The sequence below is a fragment of the Perca fluviatilis genome, chromosome 2, assembly GCF_010015445.1.
Source record: "Perca fluviatilis chromosome 2, GENO_Pfluv_1.0, whole genome shotgun sequence".
Taxonomy (NCBI): Eukaryota; Metazoa; Chordata; class Actinopteri; order Perciformes; family Percidae; genus Perca; species Perca fluviatilis.
This window is the reverse complement of record NC_053113.1, coordinates 37,894,373-37,911,685: the sequence shown is the minus strand read 5'-3', so window position 1 is coordinate 37,911,685 and position 17,313 is coordinate 37,894,373. Positions and strand designations below refer to the sequence as shown.

The 17,313-nt window shown below is 39.3% G+C and overlaps 1 protein-coding gene across 3 annotated transcripts; it reads right to left on the bottom strand.

Moving 5' to 3' along the window:
* Window positions 1-2,510: 2,510 nt before the first annotated feature.
* Window positions 2,511-15,980, bottom strand: apbb1 (amyloid beta (A4) precursor protein-binding, family B, member 1 (Fe65)). 3 transcript variants are annotated; one of them, XM_039824314.1, is made up of 15 exons: window positions 15,794-15,945; window positions 14,461-15,133; window positions 12,905-13,110; window positions 12,765-12,824; window positions 12,506-12,585; window positions 12,336-12,402; window positions 8,060-8,206; window positions 7,504-7,631; window positions 6,243-6,248; window positions 5,871-5,985; window positions 5,658-5,742; window positions 5,466-5,546; window positions 5,203-5,318; window positions 4,493-4,669; window positions 2,511-4,253 (listed from the first exon to the last, which is right to left on the bottom strand). In XM_039824314.1, the coding sequence occupies exons 2-15, from the start codon at window positions 15,104-15,106 to the stop codon at window positions 4,098-4,100; spliced, it is 2,070 nt and encodes a 689-aa protein (XP_039680248.1). In that variant the 5' UTR covers window positions 15,107-15,133; window positions 15,794-15,945; the 3' UTR covers window positions 2,511-4,097. The 3 variants fall into 3 exon arrangements, with proteins under 3 accessions (XP_039680248.1, XP_039680258.1, XP_039680265.1); XM_039824324.1 differs by having other exon boundaries at window positions 4,098-4,253; window positions 15,876-15,980; XM_039824331.1 differs by lacking the exon at window positions 6,243-6,248 and having other exon boundaries at window positions 4,098-4,253.
* Window positions 15,981-17,313: the final 1,333 nt, after the last annotated feature.

The window sequence follows — 17,313 nt, the reverse complement described above, 5'->3', positions numbered from 1 at the left end:
GGGGTAATCACTTTTTTTTCTCTTTTTCATCAAACCACAGTTTTTGCAACTTCACGCAATTTTTGCAAGTTCCCGCAATTTCATCGCATAAAATTGCATAAATATCCCGCATATTCCATCGCATTTTTTAAGAAAAAGTGCCGCATAATCAAGGATTTTTGCCCGCAACAATCACAAAAAAACTATTTTTCTGGAAGGACTGGCTATTTAGCACTGTACACAAATGATTACAGTTACATTATTACAGAATGTGATTAGCTAATCGTGAAGACTGCAACTAATCAAATTGAATATTTAGTTGAATGTTCTGCATAAAATTTGGTTTAACATATTTTATTCATCTTTTTATTATTATATTTACCGTTTTTTCACAAGATAAATTCTAGAATAATGTTACATATCACAGATTGTTTACAGAAATGCCCTATTTTTAGTGGACTTTTCGTTTATTTTGTATTACTTTATTTAATATGATGATAGTAATATTTAGATGCTGCTGTTGAACTGAGACATAGCAGACATTTCTGTTTACAAGAAAGCGATATTTTTTTTAATGGAACGGTTATTTTATTACAATTGTTATAACATGTTCTGTGTTTTACTGTTCAATGTCCCATGCTTATTAAAAGAAAAACACTGCTGGAAATTCATATTGATGTTCTCATCCTTGCATAAGAATATAGAGCAATTTTGACCTTGACATGTATCTGTTACACAGTGAATATGCAACTTTAGCTAAAAAAAAAATATTTAAAATCGCAAATTGAATCGTAATCGCAATATCTGGAGAAAAAACATCGCAACTCGATTTTTTCCTGAAATCGTTTCCTGAAATTCACACAAACATTGCTCAAGCTGACTCCTTTGGTGTAAACCGGAGCAGGGATTTAATTTTTTTTATTTTTTAAATACACCACTGATAGGCCAGACTATGGTAGTGGACTTGGATACAAACTAAAGTCAATATGTCAGTTAGCTCAGACTAGGTCTAGGTCTCTCTCTTCAAAAGGAAGCGATTATAGCCAGAGCCTTGATCTGTCCTGCTGCTCCAGGATCCTGCTGGCACGGGGGCAGTCCTGATATTGGTGTGGAGATGGTGGAGCCAATTGTTAGCAGTCTGCGGCCACTGTGGATTCCACCCGATGTGCAGCTTTCATCTCCAAAAGCCATCTCTTAGGAAACAATAACCAGCACTGCCCATCCTTTTAAACTCCCTGGGGGACATTGCATTTTTTGTTCATGCTCTGTGTGGCTGGTCTGTCAGTTCATATGGTAAAACCAGTGTCAGCAGCTTTAATGCATATGCAAAAGAGCCAGGCAGGTTGTGTGTGGCTTCTTTTACATTTTAATGGAAAAGCTGGGAATGGCAGATAAAGCAATTGATAGAAGAAAAAAAAAAAAAAAAAAAAAAAAAGTATGCTTCCACAACCAGAAACCAAAGCAGACATGTTCAGGCTATAAGATCCAGACCTGCCCTTTGGAAACAATCTCTTCAGACGCACTTGGCTTCACACAAACAAACAAAAACTGCTCAGATATTAAAAGACAACAAGATAAACAGTTATGATATGTTCACATTTATTGTGCAGTGACTTTTATATACATACATTTTATACACCTAATTTACATGAACAGAAATAAATTAATCTGCAAATGTTCTTTAGTGTTGCCACTGTCCGGACACAGCAAACTTTGAAAAAGCTAAATAATTCCAAGTGACACATGAATGACATGGCAGTAATATGAGTCAATGCAGTCTAATTTTCATTAGTGTTATATATTACACATAAAGAAGCAGTTGGTAAGAGTTTTAGTGGTAGTTATAACTTCTAAGACGTTAAAAACATCTAACAGGAATAAATGAATGTAAGTTTGAAAAAAGGCAGTTCAATAAGGTCAGACAACAGAGCAGACTCCATGACAGCTTTATGCTGGAAATCTGTCACACTGCTACTCAAATAGGACTCATTTCCGATCCATACGTTTAGAACATGGATTATGTATTTTGTGGCTATATTTTATACAAGTACTAAACTTCTTTAGCACTCTTTTGAGGACACTTCTGATTTCAGCCTTCTTCTAAACGTAAAAATATAAAATATGAGTGTTTTTTAAAATACAAAACATCTAGAATGATTAAAAGTTGTGAACAATTCAATGCTGATAGCAGGTAAATGACTTAATCCAAATTATTTTAAAAAAATGGCTTTATTTTAGACCATAGATCAATCATTATGCACCAGTTAGACTCAAACATTTAACACAGACAGTCTCACTTTAATATCAGCATGATATAGTGGACACGTTTCATAGATGTATTTTTTGTCTTTTAAATTAAGTTGCATTTGTTATGCATGTCTATACATTCTTTTTCACAATATTTGTTGTAATTTAATTCTTATTTGTAGACTTTTTTTTTTTTTAGTAGCTAAGAATATCGTCGAAAAAGCAAAAATAACTCCTGCACGGCCAAACAAATGCCCTGCAGAGGTGGAAATTACCAAAGAATCTTACAAACTGCATCTTTAATATTAAAGATGACTATTACTATTGTGCTACATACAGTATTGATCACTGACAGACACAAAGATAAAATACAACTTGGCTAATTAGTGTTTTCTTTATCCAAAGTAAATCTAACCAACTAATGTGAATATCATCTTAATGGCGTACATTGTCATGTGTGGAAACGATAATAACATTAACTGGAGTGGCCGGGGCCCACACATGTTAAAATGTGGCAACGGAAAAAATACAAATGAAAACCACATTAGAAATCGTCTCTAGGTTTCCCCATATACACAGACTGTAAATACAACATTAACCTGCTCTCATCTTTGCAGTCTGAAGGAACTGACAGGAAGTCTAACTTTCTACTGCTAGCTCATGAGAAACACTGACACTAACTAGAGTGACATGCCTATGAAACACCAAACAACACATCAACTCCAGCCTCCTCTTACCATACAGAAACACGGAGAAAGAATTTACAGGATACACTGATGGGTCTTAAGCACTAAACTGCTGCAAGCAGCAAGAACTCTAAGCTATCCGAACATGCAGCTTGTGGTGAGTTTCTACAGTACTATTCAGGAGTTGGTGGTAAACGGCTGTGTGGAAACCCAGAGTTTGTAGTTGTTGTTTTTTTTATTACTATTATTTCTATCACAAGTTAATGATTTTAAACATGGCTCTGTTGTTCCAATAGCCTCGCACCCAATCTAGCCAGACTCTCTCATTAAAGTGAACAAATAAATCACAAAGGCAGCCGTCGTATCACCACACCATACAGGAACATCTGATTATTGCACACTAGCACTGAACTTGCAAATGTCCATGCAGAATGTATGAGGAACACACTACACTCAAATCAGTGGTTGCTCACTATGTGACAGATGACCATACAGTTCTTTGGAAGACTAAAATACATTGTTTGGGAGGGACAGGGACATAGAACTATGTGGCACACTACTGTGGCGCCATACAGCGCTGGTTTTACAATCTAAAAGGTGGTGGAAAGAGAGGTGCAATGATGTTTTAGAAAGTCAACATTAGGATACTTGACGCCAACTGACAACCACTGTGTTACATGATCTTGTAGAAAAGCTGGAGTGTTAAACATGATAATTGCACCGAGAACAAAAAGGAAACAAAACCATTTCTGTGAGAGAATCTAGCAACCTCATTTTCAAGCAAATTCTAGCGTCTGCATGTAAATATATATTACATCCATATCAGACATTCATAGCATTGTTTCTGTTAAAACACAAAAATAGTTAAGACTCACAGAAAGAATCCCAGCAAAGAAAAGAGAGATAGATGCCAGGGTTTCACCTGTTTAGAGATGGAAGTTTAAAATTGTTGTATAAAGTAACAGCCCAAAAAAAAAGAGAAATAAATGCTATCTTTTCACACACATATTCCACCCCCTCCCCCCCCACAAACTACTCCACACACACTAGACTAGGGACTAGACAAGTGAAACGGTCGTAAGGCGAAAGTGTGGCAGAAGGATGAGAGAGGGAGAAGTGACACAGAGAAGGGGCTGTGGTGATGGACCTTGTGTGTAATGGACTGTGGATCATCTTCACTCAAACTCAAGGGGATTGGGGGCCTGACCTGTAGCTCTTAAAGCTGCCCAGCAGACTCTGCACCCCCTTCTTGACCCGTCGAGCCACAGAGTCAGCAGGAGGAGTGGGCAAGCAGGAGGACAGGCTGGGTGGACGTGCATCCAAACATTTCTGGTAACGAAGCTATGAGAAGAAAACACACGCAGCATGAATGGTGTATTACAGACACTAGACTAAACTCAAACACTGGCTTGTGCCTATTAACGAGGACGGTTGACATTTAGGCCAAATTAGTTTCAACTTTGGGACACAATGAAGTGAAGTCTTGACAGAATTAAAGCTTCCTCAGAAATAATTCATTTATGTCTCCACCTCATCTCCACCTGTGCCGTCCTCATCTCCTGTATTTGTTTAGGACTCACCATGCAGGCCGCCTGTACAGCCTCGCTCAGACTCGCTGCGTTGGGTTCGCACCAAAACATGTGACAGGTGTAATCTCCGGGACCCTCCGCCATGATGAAAGCAAAGGCGTGGACGTCCCTTCCCACACCCATGAAAGACAGGAAACGCACCCTGCACTCTGACAGCACCTCTTCACTCTGGGGATCGAAAAAGAAATGACAGTGAAATAATGACATGTACTTTACATACTTTATGTGGTATATGTTTTGCATTTTCTCTGTTTGCAATGTTCCTTGTTACTCTCAGACCTTAAAGAATGATACGTTACCATAATTAAACAGACTGAACTAATGCGGTTTAACAATAACATGTTTAAAAAGATTTTCCTTTTTTCGTAGTTGCAAAATTTATAAATGAAACACAAAAAAACATGCAACACCAAAGTGGTGAAACATAAAAGACATGCTAAGCTAATTTCATCTACTCCATCTTGGAATAATATAAAGTTCCCAACCGGGAAAAAAAACAAACAAACAGGAAAATGCCATTCAGTCGACCCAGTTGAGTGACAGTAGGTAATGTAAACAGTGCATGCATGAATATTTTACAATGAGACATACTGCTGACATTTCTGTAAAATCACATCATGATGAGACGGTCACCCCTTATCCAAAATCACCGGATCACCCTTTAGGAGTTCATTACATACATTCAGTTTGTTGTCCGTTACCTGTTTTGAAAGTATTGTGAGGGTGGCTGGTGCGATATTCACTGAGACAGGAGTCCAGACATTTTTATCTTTGCCATTAATTGCTGCCTCAAGTGTGTCATTGATTATATCCATACCTGAAAAATGAGAAAACACACAAGCACATTATACAATACATCAACTTTGTCAAAGTCATAATTGTGATCGGGAAACAAAAAGAATACTTAAGATTTCAAGGCACAACCATTACATAAACCTTTATATATTTGAAGGGGTTTTCTTACCAACTGGCTTAGCCACAGCCTCACAACCAAGGTAATAAACCTGGAAGCGCTGGAAGGGTTCATTTTTCGGAGCAGGAAACTCTGTTAAGAAAGAAGAGAGATTTAAAAGTGTTTAACTGTTGTAACTGTTTCCACACTTTGAGTGATAGGGATATTGAAAGTGTGAAAGGCCCTGAAGGTACTTTGCTTTACCTTCAATGGGGATGGCCACAGGGTTACCCGGGTCAGAGATGAGCCCGCTCACCCCTGGCTTGGTCGCCTTTCTCTCCATCATTATCTAAAATCAAATAAAGGGGAAGGAAATACGTGAATTTTCAAAGAAACTCATGGTTGACTATAAACTCAAGATATTGCATGGAATTCATAATGAAAAAAAATATATATGTAAATTCAATTATGGCTGACCTTTGAACACATCTCATGTAAGCTGGTGGCTATGTTCTTGGCAGGTGAGTCACAGCGGAAAACATGACACTTCAGAACTTGAGTCAGGTTGTCTCGAGCCACATAAGCAAAATCCCTGCAGGTGAAATCAAATGGAAAAGGCCACATTTACATGAAGGATAAATACAGCACAAGTGTGGGAGTTTGAACAAATATATTCTTATGAGCACATAAAGCACACACACAAACACACACACACACACACACACACACACACACACACACACACACACACACACACACACACACACACACACACACACACACACACACACACACACACACACACACACACACACACAACTCTAATTATAAAGTCTTAGTAAGTGTTACCTTTCCCTGTAAATGATGGAAAATGCAGCATGAAAGAAAAAACACCATTGTTAGAATACAGTGAGACAGGAAGCAGGCAGAAACAGTCAGGCTTATCTTTGTCAACAATGCTCTCAACAATCCAGCAGAGGGCAGCAGCGTGCAATGATAGAGCACGGAGGGCAATGTGCTCGTCATGACACATTTCTTTAGGAAGGCCGAGCCATTTTTTTTTTTTTTAAAACAGGAATCGACCATTTAATGCAACAGGATAATGGCAGAACATTCAAATGAGTGAGAAAAAACGCTGCCTGTCCTATCACAAGTCAGGAAGGATATTTGACAAACATTGCCTGAAGTTAAAATTTATTTTAACTTAAGGTGTAAATTAGCCATAATGCACCTATTATGAGAAAATTCTGACAGTTCAGTTAATTGTTAACAGATACTTTTTCTAATAATTATGTTTTCACTGAGCACCTCCACACAAATTAAAAATGTGAAGTAGAATATGAATTAAAAAAAAGTATGTTTTCCTTCCATGTCAAATGAAGAATATATGATTATTCAAAACAGTACAATCATAAATAAATGATCAAACTAGAGATGCACCGATTACAACTTTCTAGGCCGATTCTGATTTTTCATTGAGTTTGACCAGCCGATACAGATTTCATTAATTCTAACCACTTTACAGCACACACAAATATTTATTTTCTATCTTTTCTTTAATTGAACATTTTACATAGAACATAGAAAATGATTTGAACAGATAATGGATCGCTATAAAATAGAACTATATAAATTACTCCTGGTGTGGGAAATTCACACACATCTAAAGTACACTGTTATGGAAGAACCATTTCCTTCTTTTCACATCCAATATCCAACTAAAGAAATGTGATATATTTAGCAAACTAAAACTTCTGTATGTATGAAAACAGGTAATGGCAATAAAATTATATGTAAATAACAAATAAAAATACATGCATATAGCAGAAACTCTGCATGTGCACGTGTGATGCTGATGTTGCGCGATGTTAATCATGTGGCGCCCGAGTGAATATGACTGGCATAAAATCGGCATATGTCAGACTGACCGGCAGGTCGCGGGCATGTGAAAAAAAAAAAAAAATCGACCAGCCGGTCAATCGGTGCATCTCTAGATCAAACAAAGCCTTTGTGAAGCAAGGGTTGTTTAAAGCAAATGTAAGAAGTTAGAGAATACAAATCATGTGTAGTTCTGCCATCTTCATTTTGATCTTGTACTGTGGATACTGACCTGCCGTTGTCTCTGCCAACACCCCAAACACGGATGCTGCCAATGGGCTGAGCATGAAGCAGAGTCTGGCCCAGTGGGTCGATCAAGTTCATAGTGTCGTTCTTCAGGACCATCAGCATGTCCTTACCCTGTCACAACACACACACACTCTCAGTATGAGCAGCCTGGCTTAAAAACAACATTTCAACTATCAGAATCATTTGTGGACTGCTATAAAGTAACAGGTGAAGAAATCTATGCATGCATTAGTATACTTTCAGCTGTTACGATTTGAGATAGTTTGCTACAATTCCAATATGAATTTAGCCATGGAAACTTTTCTTAACAGTTGCAAAAAAAAAAAAAAAACTGCAAATGTATTCAGGCCTTCCCAATGGATGAATTAAAGTGATAAATCACTTTGGTTAGCAATGATCACCAAATACACCAACACTCAAAAGATAGTTGAGTGTGGTTGTTTTTGTGTAGTGATTATTTTTACAAGTAAACACTTTTTTCAAATGTATCTACATCAAAAGTGGACATAACAGGAATTGTCATGTGTCAATCCCCTCACCTCTCCCCAGATACCGGCAGTGTCATGAAGGTTGTGTTTGTGATAAGAGAGCTGCCTGATGCAGTTGTTGACAGCAACACTGCTCTTGCCGGGAACCATGTCCTCCTCAGACATCTCTACCCAGCCCAGAGAACGCACTGCAAAACACTGACAATACAAATATATGCAGCACATTAGTACAATAGAGGACAGCACAGGGAGGGTGAAGAACTATTTAGTTAGGACAGGGTGGAAATCGGTGGTGTGTTGGATCCTGTACAGCAGAGGTCTTCAACATGTTTTAAGCCAAGGACCCCTTAACTGAACGAGAGACAGAGCAGGGACCCCCTACTACATATTATATATAAATTTCGGTACCTGAGAGCTTGTAAGCGCAAGCTTATCTGTCCTCTCTCCTCTCTGGTCTTGTTCTGGCTCTCAACGAAGGCGGTCGCATTTTCTCCCTCTCCTCCCGTAGCCTGCCTTGCTTTGCTCTCTCGTCTAGTCTTTGTCTCTGTGTACTTTGAGAGTATCTCTCTCTGCACTGCTCCAAAAACCAAGAATTATGAATTTGATCAACTGGTCTCTCAGCGCAATTGACACCATCTTCTCGACGAGAAGCCTGGGTTCGGGGGAACCTGACTGCCCTGCCGGAACGTTCGCAGCTGGCTACACGATTGACGAGTGGGAGAGGTGGCGGCTCTTTCCGTGGAGGACATTGAAGATATCTACCTATTCGGAACCATGATAACAGGTCTTTTGCTGATTGGCTTAGGCATTACCCTGGTTTATCGAGAAATTAAGCAGCAGACGACAGCCGAACAAAGTACAAGGCTGCCCGTTATGGTGGAAGCTGTGGGCAGAGCTGTCGGAACTCAGATTGGGACTATGATGGATACCATCTTGGAGAAACTGACAGCTTTGGAAAGGCTGGACAACATCTTGGAGAAACTCACGGCTTTGCAAAGGAAATTTGATCGATTCGGAGACCAGAGTGGACATTTTAGAGAAGACGAGTGAAATTAAATGCGGCTACTCACCCTAAGACAAAACAAATCCTCTCCCACAGACACCTGCTGATTGTTGGCTCGGACTGGGTCATGTTCAAGGTTGACTCCATGGCAACCGGCTGTGTATCGCTATGACAATCTTGCGGACTGAGACAACGAGATTACGGAGCCAGACCTAGTTTGACTACTCAGGCCTACACACACACGAATTGTCATATTGTATGTTTGTATATGTATGGTCAGGTTGATTGCTGATTTCGCTGCTACTTGTGACTATGTGACAATAAAGGCTACTACTACTACATATGACAGAGAGCAGAGCTCCCGCACGCACAACACACACACATGTGTGCACACACACATGTGCACACACACATGTGCACACACACACACACACACACACACACACACACACACACACACACACACACACACACACACACACACACACACACACACACACACACACACACACACACACACACAGTTTTGTTGAAGTCACAGTTAGTCACAGAAACGCCAACAAAGTGGTTGCAAGTGTGGTTACAGTTGTTGAAAACTTCACGCAGACAGCGTTTGCTGCGATATGATATTAACGGCGAGGCGAAAGCGGTCACGGTGCTGTTGATGTACACTTCCTGACAAGCAGGCACAACAGTGGTTTATCTGCCCTGGGGACTGACTGACAGGCTGAGGCTGTAAGGCAAGGCAGCTTGATTTCTACAGAACCTTTCAGCAACAAGGCAATTCAAAGTGCTTTACATGAAACAGTAAAGAGCAGTTGAAAACGGTCATGATTAAAATAATAATATACAAATACAAGAATTAAAAAAATAAAAGAATAAAAAAAAATACTAGTTACATTGAGTAAGAAATGAATAATTGGTGGGGGGGGAGGTCATATCTCTTTACATAAATATTTTTTTCTACTACTATGGGCCAACAGTAAACATAGAAACAATTAGACATACATTTAAATGCCCTCTGTAAATGGTGCCCTGCTCGTAGGTTTTACAACTTGACCTACTTTCACCTAAGTACGGTGCAGTAAAATCAATCAGATGTCCGTGATCTGCGTAACGACAGTACAGTGGGACGTCTGCCTTCAACAGAGCGTCAGTAATAACCTAATATACCATCAATTTTATAACCCTTCCACGCATACGAACAGATGCGCAATATTAGCTCACACATAAAATAGCACCCTCGTGAATTAACCTACGGTTGCTAACGTACATTCATAAATCCTGCATAACATCGTCCCGTACCTACAGGACCTCAGACTTACTTATTGATGCACGCACAGAGTAGTGTCGACAAACTTAGTCCAATGAGGGGAGAAAGGAAAGTGTGATAGCGTTCCACTTTTCTCTCTCTCACTCGAGACCGCTGTGTCCAACGTTACTAGAAAGTAGAGCGAGCTACAACTGACGGGGAGAGAGAGAGAATGTATCACTACAGCCAATCCAGTCTGCTCAAAGCGATGGTCTTTTTCACAAGTAGGTTGCACGTAAAGGGGGGAAAAAGTAGCTTCCACTTAAGGAGCCCTATGTCTTGTCTTTGTGTCTTTGCTAGTTTAAGATCGACACACTTGTCAATTTCCCGTCCAGCACCCGCGACTAGGATTAGTGTGTTTGACAGGGCCCCCACCCTGGGCGTGGCATCACGATGGTGGCTCTCCATCGTGATGTCGGATGATATCGTCCATCCGCACAACCCTAATTTACGGTGTGTGCCCCTAAATTTTCTGGTTGCGCCCCTAAAATGTTCAGTTGGGGGCCACTGTGCTCCTAGTTAGTCTGGAGCCCTGTAAAATGAAGTTGCATAATAAACTGGACCTACAATAATTTGTAGGGCGGCCTAAAGCATTTATACATACCTTTTTTTGCATAGAATACTAAGCTAGTATTAAGTTTTAATGTTAAACATGAATCCTTAGGAAACTTAACTGTATCTGTGAATGGCCTTAGTGACTTGACTATAGGCCAGTAAGCAGTGGGGATTTTTTCAAATTTTTGAAAACACTTTCAAAAATTAACAATAATAAACCTTTTTCACAACAGACATGTTGACATGTCATAGCAGGAAAAGCACAGGTGTATTCAGAACCATTAATGATGGCTGCATTCCACTTAAAGGTGCTCTAAGTGACGTGACGCGTTTTTTAGGCTAGAACATTTTTCGTCACATACAGCAAACATCTCCTCACTATCCGCTAGCTGCCTGTCCCCTGAACACCCTGTAAAAAGGGCCTCTGATATGGGCTCAATCAGTAATAAACAAACTCCGCCTACCTCACTGCCTCACGACCATAAACAGTGTTCCAGCCAATAACCGACAAGAAGGAGCTGGTTGAGCCGTCACTGCAGCATTGTTAGCACGTAGGCTACTTCCACAATGCCTATTCATGACTCTACCAGCTCCTTCTTGTGGGTTATTGGCTGGAACACTGTTTGTTATGGTTCGTTGTGCAGGTTGGCGCAGTTTGTTTTTGTTGCCATTTGTGGAGCCTGAGCTGTCTTCAGAGACCACGTTTTTTTACAGTGTGTTCAGGGGACAGGCAGCTAGCGGATAGTGAGATGTTTGCTGTATGTGACAAGACATTTTGTAGCCTAAAAAAACACATCACATCACTTAGAGCACCTTTAAGAGAGGTACTGGTATTGTGCATGCTGACTCACTGAAATATCTTACTGGGACACTGGATGGAATTGAGCCATCGTTAAGGTTATCAATTTCAGCTGTGCTTTTCCTACTATGACAAGTCAAAATGTCTGCTGTGAAAAAGGTCCATTTGGAGGCATTGACTCTGAGGACCCCCTAGGGGTCCCAGACCCCCTGTTGAAGATCCCTGCTCTACAGTATGAGTGGATGCTGCTTATTTTCACTCTTCTACAACTCACTGAGTGTGCTGTGTTGTGTTGGTTGTTCCATAACTAAAAGATGCTTGCGTGGCTACAAACATACAATTAGAACAAGAAAAAAGTATTAATTTTGGTTTTACATCTCAACCTGCCCAAAAAGTCTTTTTGCTTTATCAAGTTTTGACTGGAAAGAACTAATAGGTTAAGTCATACTTTATAAATCCCTGTGGAAATATTTCACCCTTTGTATTTTCAATCCTAAAAACAGTTTACAGCCTCAGACAGTGCAGTGCCCAAGAACCAGTTCTGAGGCCAGCCTTTTGTCTCAACACCAATGACAGTATTCTTCATACTCAATCTGGTTATGAGACCCTAATTTACTCTCAACATATTGGAGTGATCCAACATGAAACACTGATTTACCTTAGTTTCTAAATCTGTGCAGAGTGGAGCGAGCTTCTCTTCTTCCTCAGACTGGGAGCAATTGTAACTACAATGAGAGAGAGAAAGAGATGAGGATAAGCAACAGAAAGATAATAACAGGTGACAATATACTCAATACTAACCAATCACAAAGCTTTAACAGTACATACTTCAGGTTGATGGATGCATAGCGTAGAGTTGCCCCTTCAAACTCCTTCAGACTTTGATCAGATGCAACCTCTCCCTCCTCCTGAAGACACAGCCAAGAAGAAAAACAGTTAACAATGGAAATGTTCCCTTATTCAAAGATGTTAACTTGACAGACAATCCAATCCCAAACCATTTATTGTAGCCAAAATGGGAAATGATGCACAAACCCATCTTTCATGTATTTCAAGTACACTAAATCACTTTCTCACCACAACTTACATTCCACAGTTCCCCTTCACCAACTCCTTCATCTGTGCTGGAAAGGTGAGCCCAGGATTCCTGGCAAATTTAAAACAAGATATTAGTGTCTACAGACTCGCCTGCCATTTGCCTTCATCCAAGCAAAAATGTTGCCTTACCTCAGTCTCCTCACAGGGTGTAGTCTCCAGGGACATAGTCGAGGACATCATGGAGTCACCAACTTTACCCAGGGGTGAAGGAGGCTCCCACTGGGTGGTGCCTGTGGGGATGTGCCAGTAGTATGTGCCTGATGTATCTCGCACCCTCATCCATCCTGAAGGCAGGTCTGTGTCGGTCTCAAAGGCACTGGAATCCCAAAAGGACTCTGAAAGGCAGGGAGCAAAGGAGAAACACACAAACGGAAAATTATTTAATGTCTGGTTAAAAAAAAAAAAAAGATTCTGTAAAATATGTAGTCAGCAGTGAAATAGTTGATTCTTAAAAGTGGTTAGATATAGTACCTGACAATCAGATAAATTGTAATGTAAACAAAGGAATAATGATTTACGGTGGCCAGCCGTTTATCTTCTTTATAAACTTAACAACCAAAAACACAGCTGTCTTTTCTTGCTTCCATGCAGGTGAGTGTTTTGACTTTAACAATATTATAATGCTAGTATAATACTGATGCAATTAGATTATTACTATACTCTTACTAGATGTTGCTATATTTAGCTACTATAATATTACTGAATACTGATAAAATGAGACTACGCTGGCATCACCAACCAAAATATTTGACCTGACTCACCAAATTAACATTGCACAAAAACAGACCATAGAAATTGTCTCCAATGCATAGATTTTAGCCTTTCACCCACTCAACCACAAAGATTATGATGATTATATATTAGTTGGAAGACATTAGAGATTTAGCTTTAATTTGTTCTGTGAGCAGTTAATGACTAGAAAAACAATATGGATACAGTTTGTTTTGTATTTCAGTCCAAAACAAACTGAAAGTCTTTAAACTGAAAGAAAATGGTGCAATTTATGAATACAACCATTTTACAACAAGTACGGTAGAAAATAAAGAAAAAAATAAGACTGGCAGCAGAAAAAAAAGGGAAACTTCCAAACATGCCTGCTTTTATTGGTAGCACTTTAGTTTAGCTCTCCCCATTTAGCATTTATAAGTAGAATATAAACATTTGATAAATCTAACACACTATAATGAAGTTATACGCCAATATAAGGACATCTAAAGTATTTTTTCATTAATGTACAGTCAGCAAATAACGAGGCACAATTGATAGTATTACATTTTGTTTTTATGTCATTCATTAGGCCCTGTTTTCCACCATACTCCACTTATGGGTGCTTCACTACATAAGGATTATAGTTCCTAAGTACATTCATAATAAACACTTACCACATTATAGTGCGTTTTAAACCTTTTAAATATTTATATACTAATAAATGCTAAAAAATTGGGTTATGTGTTGCCCTGTTATCCAATCAATATTAATTCAACTACTGGATGCTCAGTGTATAGTTTAGAATAATAAGAGCGTATACCAAAGTTTACACCATGTCTTTTCCATCTGTAACGGTATGTGGTTTCCATGCATCTTGTTGTCTGTGCAAGCTGACACACAACTGCTCTTTTTAGGCATGTCACCTGTTGCACTATAACATTAATGTGTGGCTTTCAACTCCATGCACTTCCACTTACCTCTGTTGCCATTTGGAGAGCTGTCAGCTGGGTTGTCCTGAGACAGTGCAGGCCAGCTGGACTCTTCATCATTTGGTGTACCATTCATGTTGGAGAACAGGAGGCAGGCATTTCTCCCGACAACACTGCCCTCTCTCTGAGACTCCACATTACTCTGTTCTTCTGCCACCACCTCTCCTCTGGTATCACCTGATGTTTGTTCTTCTTCTTCCTCTGATGTCTTTTCCTTGTCTTTATCATCTTCTTCTCTCTCTTTATCTTTCTCTTCTGTCGACTCCAGCGTGTCGATAAGTAGCGGCTCATTGAGGATGTTCTTGGACTCGTCCTGACTAAGACCAGGGGTCATTACTATTTTGGGAGACTTGGTCTGCTCCTCGTTTCCCTGTTGTTCTTCCTGAGTGCTGTTCTGGTGAGGGAAGTCATCCTTGTTCCCATTCTGGCTGATATTGCAGTTATGGTCCTGGTCCTGTTGGTTCTCTGCTACTTTCCGCAGCTGGTTCTGGCCTTCTTTGACCCATTTGGCATTGTTGCCAGTGGACTCCTGGTCGCACCAGTGACTGCTGTCATTCAGCTTGTTCTTTAGCTCTTCATCTTGTTTTTGTTTGTTCACAACATAAGGCATATCTTCATCATCACGGCCACCCATGTTAACTTTCCATGTACGTTAACAGCGCTGATGGAGGAAGAGGGTGAGATGTATTAGCATTACCGTTAGCATGCTAGCAAACAGGCAAGAAATATACAAAATGGTGAGATTCAGAAAGCGTTTCTCATCAGTGTTCGAGAAAATTTATTGTGGCTGTTCGCTACGAATATGTTCAGAAGCGTTTACCTTGTCACCATCGCTAAAATATGCTAGTAACATTGGCAGTAAAAGCAACTAACTAGCAACATTTCAATCAGGAGACTGAAGTAGGTTTCTTGTACGTCTATTCTGGGTTGGCCATTACTGCATTTACTTTCACTGTTGGATTTTGCTGGCGAATATGAAACATACTTCAGCAGCTTCACCTTTCATTTGCCAACACGACCTAGCTACTTCTCTTTTGGCATTGAGCTCAATACAAAGCCAGTCAGGAGCTCAGTGGATCGTATTAGATGATTGTGAAATAGCATCCAGTTTTAAAAGCAGACTGCGTACTGAAATACACCGATATTAATCGGATGCCATCGCCGCAGCTGGAAATAACGGAATCCATCCGCCATCACCACCGTTGTCATCTTGGCTAGGCTAATATTAGCTTCTCGGCTAGCTAACGTTTCCAAACAGGAAAATCAAAGCAAAGCGCAGTGACAGTGATTTATCATCCTCATATTAAAATGTTTTACTTACCAGCTCCACTAAAGCCCCTGTTTTCGAAATATGCTGAACTGTGCGAGCTAACTACATATTTCCATAAATCGCGAGGGCTTACTTGGTTTCTAGGTGGTGTTTTCAGTCAGTGGGCTTGACTAGTGATGGAAGGCGAACCTGCGTCACGGATTGACGTCACGGCCAAAGCTCACTGGTGCCACTCGGGCACAAACTACTGTCTATGGCACAAAGCAGGAGAGAACTTGATGAAATCAAATGGACTTTTTCAGACTGGTTTTGGGCATCCGGTACTGCATATTCATAGCATAATCGATAAAGCATAACGTATATCTTCCTTGCCAACAGCAATATCTGAAATGTCTGCTACTTGCATAGGCATGAAAGAGATGGAAAATACATTAGTTACGTTACTTCAAGTTCGGGGTAATTTGAGTATTTCCATTTGATGGTAGGCTACTTTATACTTCTATACTCAATTTCAGAGGGAAATATTGTACTTTTAACACCTTACATTACTAATTATTAGATTATTAATGAATCAACTAATATATTATGATACACTGTATAAAGTAAGTAAAATAAACTCCACCTGTACCAGCTCCAGCATTAAAGTGACACATTATCACTCATTATAATCCTAATTAATATTCGGAAATGAGTACTTTTGATAGGCTACTTTAAGTAAAGTTTGATGCTAATACTTTTGAACTTTTACTTATGTAAGATTTTAAATGCAGGACTTTAACTTGTGACAGTGTTTCTGCACTGTATTGCTACTTTTAAGCTCTGAGTACTTGACTGCATGGAACTCTGCACCAAATGGCCACATCTACATTAGCCTATTTATAGGGCAACTACTTTTTAAAAGTCACCCTTAATAAAGTGTAAAAAGGTTAATAGCTTTAATAATGGTTAAAGATACATAGATAGATCTGTAAATATTAATAATAAAAAACTTTCAGGTGGACAGGTTGTGGAAAATCCTTTTCGCTTTTGTTTATCCTAGTTTTAGCCTTGGTGGTCTCAGCTCTTGAAATAAAGAGCCAAGTCTAATGGACCATTTAACCTCTGACCCTCTGGAAAACAGCTGCAGGACACATGGACCACAATCCTTTGGCTTTAACTATTCATTTACATGTCAAACCTTTTATTAATGACTTACACTTACATTTCTAACTGCTTATAATAGCTTATGACTCAGCAGCTATAAAGATTTTTCACAACCTGGCAGCTGAAAATAATAATACATTTTACCTTCATATCATTCGTTTAATTCGACACTCTTTCTCAAGGGTTACTTATCACAAAGTGGAACCAAAATATTTTACAATATTTAACATTATTTATAGACATTCAGTAAAAAGGACTAAGATTAGTTAGTTTGGAATCCATTTCTTTAAGACTGATTTAGAAGAGTAACAAACATACTTAATACATACAAAATATGAAATTAGAACACACACATTTATGTATGAAATATTAAGCCAATATTATAAAACTTAAACAACTAGGACTAAAATTTCAAATTTGGCAAAAAG

Bases quoted from the DNA above. Each gene is read 5' to 3' on its own strand.
- apbb1 (XM_039824324.1), bottom strand. From the start codon at position 15,106: ATGGGTGGCCGTGATGATGAAGATATGCCTTATGTTGTGAACAAACAA. The intron at 12,825-12,904 runs GTAAGGCAACAT...TAAATTTGCCAG, and splicing joins CACCCTGTGAGGAGACTGAG to GAATCCTGGGCTCACCTTTC. The intron at 7,632-8,059 runs GTGAGGGGATTG...GTGTTGTGACAG, and splicing joins CTGCCGGTATCTGGGGAGAG to GGTAAGGACATGCTGATGGT.